Source organism: Aulonocara stuartgranti (assembly GCF_965226115.1).
Source record: "Aulonocara stuartgranti genome assembly, chromosome: 6".
NCBI classification, from domain to species: domain Eukaryota; kingdom Metazoa; phylum Chordata; class Actinopteri; order Cichliformes; family Cichlidae; genus Aulonocara; species Aulonocara stuartgranti.
In genome coordinates, this window is record NC_138944.1 from 30785121 (window position 1) to 30794674 (window position 9554).

The following is a 9554-nucleotide window of genomic DNA, read 5'->3' on the forward strand; positions in this document are numbered from 1 at the left end:
CAAAAGAAATGATTAATTTCTGGGACTTTATGCTACAAATCAGCGCATCAAGCATTATCATCTCTCTCCATTGCATATTTGTATAGATGGAAAACTCTTCTGATGGATCCCCAAAGAAGTATTGGTGTCATTTGGATCTGGATTTATCGTACTTAGAACTGAAACTCTGCTCTGTAAAACCTATGGCATAATTGGCTTAAGGGTCAGACAGTTTTAGATGTAGTACAGCCGCCAATAGTTAGCTGACTGACCTCAAATGACAGACTGTTAGCCCACAGTGAATCATTCAGAAATGCCTTGAAACCTTGTTTTCTGTGTAGGATGCAGTGATTCTGTTCTGATCCCTTACATGATAAACTCCCAAACTATTGACAAATGGTATTGATACATGAATCGAAAAGCGTACTTATTTTTGATCCAGGAAAAAGGTTTGCATGTCAAAAGTGAACGCTTTATCACTGGCATCAGGAGTGTGTTGAGTTGCAGTCTCCTGTTAGGGAGCTCTGCAATGTTGGCTTTTATTATTGCAGAGTGCGGAGCTAAGGTAGGGGTAATAGCTCATAGGAGACTCATTATTCCCCCTCCCAACCACACTTGCACAGCGCGTGTGCACACATGCACACACACACATACACGCACACGTTCACTTACCCACACAAATAAGCACATACTTCATGTTCCATTTGGCTTACCCCTGTCATTATCCCATAGCAGATGTGACCCATGCCATAAAACCACTGCATTGTCCTGCATAGATTAATAAAAGCCACCATCTATTTACAGCAAGATAAACTTTATGTTATTTAGCCATAATCATACTTCTATTTATTATAGTGATACATTTATTCATAAGAAAGTATTGTGAAAAGCTGAAGTGCCGTGAAAAAGTATTGCCCCATTCGTGATTTTTTAGGATTTTTTTGTGGTTTTTGCATATTTGCCTCATTTAAATGTATCAGATCATAAAACAAATTTTAATATTAGACAAAGATAACCCAAGCAAATATAAAATGTTGGGGTTTTTTTTAAGTGATCATTTCATTTATTTAGGGGAAAAAATGTCCAAACCCACCTGGCCCTATGTGAGAAAGTAAATGCCAACCTAACTGGCTGTGCTACGAAAAACAATGAAGTATTTGCAGTGACTGGCAGTGAGTGTCTGACATCACTGGGGAGGAATCTTTGGTCCATGCTTTTGTTGAATTGTTTTAATTTACCCACACTGGAGGGTTTTAAAAGCACGAATGACCAGTTTAAGGTCAAGTCAAAGTATTTCAATCTGATTTAAGTCTGGATTTTGACTAGACCACTCCAGTCTTTTTTTTTTTTTTTGGGGGGGGGGGGGGGGGGGGGGGATCGAAGGTCATCTGGATTTTCTGTTAGCGAGCAGAATTCATGGTTCCACCAATTCCAACAAGTGATCTGAAGAAGCAAAGCAGCTCCAGACCTTTACACTATCACCACCACATTTCACTGAGATCATCAATGCCTTTTTTTTGTCTTTTGTCCTGTCTTCCTTCTCTCACCCCAACTGGTCACAGCAGATGGCCCCGCCCCTCCCTGAGCCTGGTTCTGCTGGAGGTTTCTTCCTGTTAAAAGGGAGTTTTTCCTTCCTACTGTCGCCAGAGTGCTTGCTCAAAGGGAGTCATATGATTGTTGGGTTTTTCTCTGTGTGTATTATTGTAGGGTCTACCTTTCAATATAAAGGCGACTGTTGTTGTGATTTCGTGCTGTATACATAAAATTGAATTGAATTGAATTGAATTGAATTGAGTTGAATAAACTTGTGGGAAGGTTTCTAGTGTTACAAATTTTGTTAAGGTGTGGATAATCACTGTTACTGGGGTTCACTGGAGTCCCAAAGACTTAGAAAGGGCCAGATAGCTTTTTTCGTTTAATGAGTCTAATCGTCATTTAAAAACTGCATTTTGTATTTACTGGATTTTTGTCTGATATTTAATTAAATCAGAAAGGGGGGGATGCTTTTTCATAGATCTGCATATATACTTTACTATATGTGCTTTTCATGTGATGATGAAAGAGAAAATTTAATCTACTCTTAGCTACTCTATTGTTCTGCTCCTTCCTGTCTCACTAACACTTTATTGACAAGTTGCCATCAGACTGCTTAAATCAATGCCCCAGTGAGTCAAAAGAGTTCAAATGTGGGAAACACAGTGCACCTGTGGATGTTCAAAAACCAAAAAATAAAATCATTCCTTCCTTTTGTCAACCACTATTTATTCCCTAAATACACCTGTGGAGAATGGTATCCTATCCTATACATCCTATACAGCCTATACATCTCGCTCTGTAAATGCTCACTCTTACCCCACTCTTCCAACCTTACTCTCTTCATCATGAAGGGCATATGGACTCTTCTTGTCCCTGTCAGTTCCCTGGTAAATCTGGGAAAGCTCTGAGAGGTGGTGGGCAGGGGTCATAGCTGCAGTTTGTGGTGTACAGAGCAGCTTTATTGCTTAACCACGTCTTGAGCCCTGAATCAGGGTCATGATGAAAGCCACCAGCTGTAACATACTACAAATACTCCATGATGCCAATGGAGTCTCCGCAAACATGCCCTGTATCATCTTGTGGAGCTTATAAGCATCCATCAGGTCCAACTGGAGAAGAAAGGTCTGCGTTCCTAACTGTGGTGTTTTAGGCTCCATTGCCACAGTCTTTGTTTCATTTGACACATATTTGAATTTTACGCTGATTTGGTGCCACTGTGGAAGTTTGGGAATCAAACATGACTGACTCTGGAATCATTTTGTTTTAAAGAAAACCATGGAAAACAAAATCTGTGGCCTGTATCTGCAAATCATTGCTACATTTCCCTTCCTTGAGCTACTGATGCAAATCAAAATGGTAAATGGCCTGTATTTATATAGCGCTTTACATATCCAGTCATCCACCCATTCACACACTGGTGATGGCAAGCTACATTGTAGCCACAGCCACCCTGGGGCGCACTGACAGAGGCGAGGCTGCCGGACACTGGCGCCACCAGGCCCTCTGACCACCACCAGTAGGCAACGGGTGAAGTGTCTTGCCCAAGGACACAACGACCGAGACTGTCCGAGCCGGGGCTCAAACCGGCAACCTTCCGATTACAAGGCGAACTCCCAACTCTTGCGCTACGATCACCCCAATTAGTCTTTGTGTAAATCCATAGAAGTGATTCTAGATGAGGAACTGGCATTGTGTTGGTGGGAAAAGAAGTAATAGCAAGTATTTTGCGCCACACCTGTTTTGGGATGGTGCAAAATGGTCTAGGCAAGGACATGCATCCCCTACTCCATCTGATCCAGTTTTGCCAGAAGTCAGAGCTTACTCTGACTTACTCTACCCATAAAAATTATGGGCAATCTGCAGCAAACTGTTCAAGTGAGAATGCAATCACTTGTTTGAACAGCTTTTGATTGGGGCAAAGTACTTACATGAAGTAGTTTCCATTCCCTAGATTGTGTTGTTTTCAGATATCTCGTACTTGTCAATGTGAAAGTACCTGATATACATAAAGTCAAAGCCTTAGGCACATCCTAGCCACTGTTACTTATTATCACTTATTTTTGGGAGTGTTCCCAAAGATCACTGGGACAAATGTTAGATTCATTTTGAAAACATCAAGTGTGGCTGACCCTTTCAGCAATCAGACAACATTACTCACACTGATTTTATTCTTGGGCTCCTGTATGGGCCTCTCCAGCCACAGCAGCTATGGCAAAAAAAATGAAACAAGGGTGACACAAGTAAAGCCAGACCTGCCCCAAATGAGCCCAACAAATACAATCGCATCAACATTGGTTTTGGAGATACTACTTATCACCTCTTATGCGCTTTTCTTATGTATAAAAAGAAACAGGACATTGAAAAATATCAATTACTTTAACCTTTTGGTGAGACCATCAAAAATATCCCTACTCTGATAAATTTCCAAAACCACCCAACCCCTAAGTGTCAGTTCAGTAAAAACTCCATCCACTGCTCAATTGACCCTGAAATAAGAGAGTCATTAAATGCCCCAATTACTCAATAACACTTATACCAAAGTCACCCTTAAGTGTTCCTTTCTTTCTAACTACACATAAAAAACACGTACACTAAGGCTCCATAGAGATGATCAACTATACTTTGTATATCCTATTATTTCCTGTTTATTTTATTCTCCAGCCTTTCTCCATGGATCAAGATGCAAGGTCATCAGGTGAGGCTGTGTGTCTTTTGTCTGCAGTCGCCCTGCAGATTGTTCTGTGATGAAGTGGTCGTCTATAAAGTGTGACCCTGAGGTCAGGGCTGAAACCTAGGCAGGGATTCATTATCCGAAATGGGAACAGAGCAAGGTGATTAATACATTCTGTATCCCAATGTATAAAATGGGGAGTGTTTATTTAAAAAACATAAATATATGAACGCGAGCCACTCTGTACTTTTGTTGATGTTTTACGTTTCTTTGACTTGACGGTGTAATTAATTTCAGAAGGTTAAGAGGTGGTTTTGTGCAACACGAGCTCGTCTTGAATCAATGCATTTGTCACCAACCCTGAATTTAGTATAATTCCTATACAGTCAGTCTGACTGCATCTTTCATCTTCACCTGCCCTGATTGACAGTCTAATTAGAGGTAAAGTAATGGTAAATGTAATCAGGGCTAAATTACAGCCATAACTCACTCAGTGGAGAGCCTCATACCTGCAAGCCAGTCACAGTCACAAACTAACAAACTGACCTCACCATCCATTTCAAACATAAGGACCTGGTATTAACATCTCTCAGCACCACAGGCCGTGCTGAAGTGGTTTTTGTGGAGTGCTTACAAGGTCGCCGCACCCACATTACCAAAAAAGAGAGAAGAGCATATTTTCTCACTTAATGGCATCGAGAATGAGACAAAATGTGTTTTGGGGGGATTTGGTTGACCATACTCTTTAAAACCCATCTGCCATTAGTGCGTGACACGAGTCATTGTATGTTTTTATTGTGTCAATCCAGTTTGAAACGTCCTATTTTCAAAGGGTAGTAATCTTTCTGTGAAACTACAAGCATAAATTACAAAGACAAACAGGGGGGTGTGAGGGGAAGGTTTTCATACAGTACAATACATACAAAAGGAACACTGATTTTCAGAAGTAAAAATAAAAAAGTACTTTGTACAACTGAAGACATATTTCATGTGGGTTTTTTTGAGACAGACTTTTATTTTGGGGGGCAGGGCAAGGGTTTGACCTATACTGCAGCCAGCCACCAGGGACTTGGAGACATATCCATGGAGAAACTACGGAGGCTGAAAAATGAAGCACAAGTGCCAAAAACTGGAGTTTCTCTAGTGGCTGGCACCAAAAGTAAGTCGGTCACATACACACCAGTGTTAAAATAGCAAGAAAAACATTATGATCATGTTTATAGGTACAAGAAAATACATTTAGATGTGTGTGACTGGTTACTTTAGGGGGAGGGGGAGCCCTCACTCCCCATACTTTAAAATCACTGAACCTGACCTTTCCACCACATGGGTGCCACCCAGTGTTGCCAACTTAAAGACTTTGTCGCTATATTTAGCGAGTTTTCAGACCCCCTTAGCAACTTTTTTTCTAAAAAGCGACTAGCGACAAATCTGGCGACTTTTTCTGGTGTTATTGGAGACTTATTTATGATGACTTTTTGACATGAAAGCACATGAGCAAAGCCCCCCCCCCCCCCCCCCCCCCCACACACACACACACTGTAATGCAGGGTGGGAGCTGCAGTAAATGTACTTTTTTTTTGACTAAAATAAGTCAATGCACTAAAAAATATCATTCCCATCATTGCAAACTTAGAAATCAGATGCCCTTGATGAGCCTTAAGTCCGTCTTGTACATCCGATATGACTGAAGCTGTCTGGTGAGGCTTGCTGTGTCCATTTTTATTTTAATGGTTAAAAATGTTCTTCTTTTGCCATTACTTTTTATGGATCACAAGGTATAAAACTATAAAACAGACACACACAGACACACATTCACACACACAAAATAACTTGTAGTTCTAAATGTATTTTAAATGCTTTTATGGTGTTTTTTACTCACTTTATGTCTCTTCCGTGATGTTATTTCTCTCTCCTACAGCGTCTGTTACAATTACATAGGCATGACCAATTATGCAAATTAGGCGATGACATCATTTAGCGACTTCTAGCGACTTTTAGGACAGCCAATAGCGATTTTCCTTACTGAGGAATTGGCAACACTGGTGCCACCTAAACAGTTTGCTAGCTAAGCTTGCAAGCTAACAGTTGCAAGCTAACCAAGCTTGCAAGCATTAGCACACTCTGCACCTCGTATCCAAATACAGTAGGGCTAACTTCTGACTCCAAAAAAGTACCAAAAACTACAGCAGCGGTTATATTCCTAAATTCAGGCTTCTAAATGTAGCGAGTATGACCATGTTTTATATGCAGTCTATGATAAATAAGAATCCATCCAACACAGAAACTAGCTGCCTAGCAGACTAAGTGCAATGAAAAAAAGTTGCACAAATACATATAGTGTGACTACAGTGGAGAGTTTTGACTGTTTATCACTCAGTTTTACTTCACTATAAAGAAGATGACTGTATATTATGACTTCTGATGTCTCAACAGCAGGCGTTATGCTAAAGGAGCATTAAGAGCACTGACAAGATTGTATGAGATTAGTCCACATTAGGCATACAGTACGGTTGAGCCTGTGAAGAACTTGTTTGACAGAGACCCCCATAAACTGAGCTAGCCAACCTCTTATTTGCTGCCTAGAAACGTGAATTGAGTAAAATCAAATAATCGTTTAGCTTTTCTAGATGTTTCTAATACTATTGCATCAAAGTAATTCAGTTCTGACCTGCTTTTGTTCTAGTAAATGTGTGTGAGTGTAAAAATGCTACTTGGTTCAGAATGAATAAGTATTATGATCACTGCACATATAGTACCTACAGTTCTTTTGAAGCTCTTGGTGTCCTGTTGGTGTCTCTAAATTAGAGGACTGCTGGGCCAATGAGTCCTGCCAGAGCCACACCCTGATCAGAGGGCTGCACCTCCTGCTCTCCCAGCACCTTTTCCACCTGTCATTTGATTCACATGCTGGCCAAGAAACCACACAGTGCCCTGGTGAAGAGCGAGTAAGTGTGTGTGTGAGTGTGTGATTGACCCATAGGGTGAACAGAGATCAGAGGTAGGTGCCAGATCAGATCAGATCAAGGCTTTCCAAGTAGGATAAGCTCTACTTATGCTGCTTTCAGAAGGGTCGTGTGTGTGTGTGTGTGTGTGTGTGTGTGTGTGTGTGTGTGTGTGTGTGTGTGTGTGTGTGTGTGAGAGAGAGAGAGAAGTTGTGAGGAAGTGAGCAAAATGAAAAAGAACTGGATAAAATGTCTATAAAATGGTTTCTTTTCCGTCACCAGAGGATTTGTTTTCCTTTTTGTCAAAGAACAAAATATAATACTGCAATCACTTAAAAAAAGTAGTTCTTCATTTTATACATTTTATACAGTGTTCTCGTTTTTATGTTTTTTTGTTGCTTTTCTTTTCAGTTGGTAAAGGCATAAAATGAGAGAGCTCGCTGGCTCTAGGTTGGGCAAGGCAGGGCAATGTTGGCAGAGTTCAGTCCATGCCGAGGTCTATGCCAGGGGGTCGCTCATGTCCTCGTCAACCTGGGAGAGGAGCTCCTTCTTTTCATCAGTGCTCGCCAGAGAATTGCGGCTGTTGTGGGCACCCATGTACAGGGTGGCATACACTGGGTTCGTGAAGTTGGTGGGCTGCGGAGTGAAGAAAATTTCTCAGTGACTCAGGCAAAAGAAATGAAAAGATTTGGTATATTGTGAAAGAAGCAGTATTTTTCTTATTCAAATAGGCTCAGCTCGCATAAATAACAAGATGTTTCCCAGCTCAGTGCTGAAACCCTGGCAGACATTTGTGGTTTGTTATGTTTTCTGTGTTTGGTTATTTGTTTCTGAAAGTCTGGGCACTAATCATCTGCCCCCAACAAACCAGTAGGTGTATTTCCAGTGAAGAACTTGCAACTTCTTTTTAAGCACTCAGGACTTTATGGACAATTCCTCATTTGATGTTTTATGATTGTGGTGAAAAGTGTTTGAATATAGTGACCATGAGGGCTCCAGCATAAAAGCTTTATTCAGCTGCTCCCCTTATTCACAGTGGATTTCCGTTCCTGACACCCCCAAGGGATTTTTGTCTCCAGCTGGGATTAAACTGGAGATTTTTTCACTTCTTAGGTGAATGTAAAAGAAATGGTATTTATATAGTGCCTTGTGCTTTTATCTGCTGAATGCATTCACACACACAGAGGTAACTCAGGGTTCAGTATCTTGCCCAAGCATTGATCTGTATACAAACCACTCGAGCCACAACGTGTAAACCATGAGACTATGGAGCCACTCATCAGAACTAAAGTATATGATTCACATAATTCTAACAATATTCATTCCAAAATTCATTACAGATGCCAGAAGTAAATACCATAACGACACCCACTGGTTTCCTAAGTCTTGCTTTAAAGCTTTTGCATTTGGACTGTGGTGATCTCGATGGCAAAAAACTGGATATAAATGTAGAAAAGTGATTACAGATCAGTCAAGACAGAAAACTGTTTTTCACTAGACGTCCAAAGGACAGGAATATATTGAGAAACCCAGCTACTTTCATCCAGTGTTCTTTAGATCACAAAGAAGGGTCTATTTACTGTCTATAATGACTCCACAACCAAAACCAATTCATTAAAAAAAAAAAAACTCACAAAAGGACTCATAAATGTGGAAATATCTGCATGGTTAGCCACTACCAGGCATTTTCAGATATTTTGTAATGAAACGGCTTTTTTAAGCTTTGTTACCTTGTCTGGGTCTAAAGCAAAGTCGGAGTCCAGAAGTTCCCCAGCATCATCATCAGGATCTCCTTCATAGATCTTATAGGCAGGGTTTCCAATCTCAACATTCATGGCCCCGTTGGTCATTCGGTGGTGCTGGAAGCCCTTGGCACTGCAGAGAAACAGATCAACAATTATCTTAGAAGCAGATTCAGACCCTTGTTTAAAAGAATTGATGTGCTAACCTCAGAAGAAAGCTAGAGTGACTAAAAGGTGTCTTATCATAAACCCATATCATAAATTCACTCAGCACTGGCTATGTACAATTGACAAGAACAAGACAACATATATCAAAGGTTTTCAAATGAGCTTTTGTGTCAAAAGGCCATTTGATCAAACCTATCGAATATACTGCAGCATGTCCATTGCGGAGAATGCTGGATTAGATTGCAAATATTCGGCTGTTTGCAAGCATATAAACATTTTTCAGAGATGCACAGTTATACACTTTACTCTGCAAGCACATTGCCTGAGCCTAATATTTACAAATGTAAACAGGGAAAGGCATGGAGGACAATGGGAGGACGTCAAAAGTTCAACTACTCGTGCATCACCAGAGCTATTCCAGAGTGAGTAGGCCCCCTGTGTTGTTGGGTGGGAAACCCCATGGAAGCCAAACAGAAGATGGCAAGCGAGGACAATGCGTTGGAGGTCTGTAAG

General features: G+C 40.8%; 1 protein-coding gene across 1 annotated transcript; it reads right to left on the minus strand.

Annotated features, from left to right (window-relative positions):
• Nucleotides 1–7270: 7270 nt before the first annotated feature.
• On the minus strand, nt 7271–9241 carry LOC309709308 (low-density lipoprotein receptor-related protein 1-like). The gene is made up of 2 exons (XM_082537866.1): nt 8862–9241; nt 7271–7767 (listed from the first exon to the last, which is right to left on the minus strand). Exons 1-2 carry the CDS (start codon nt 8979–8981, stop codon nt 7630–7632), a joined length of 258 nt encoding a protein of 85 aa, XP_082393992.1. The 5' UTR covers nt 8982–9241; the 3' UTR covers nt 7271–7629.
• Nucleotides 9242–9554: the final 313 nt, after the last annotated feature.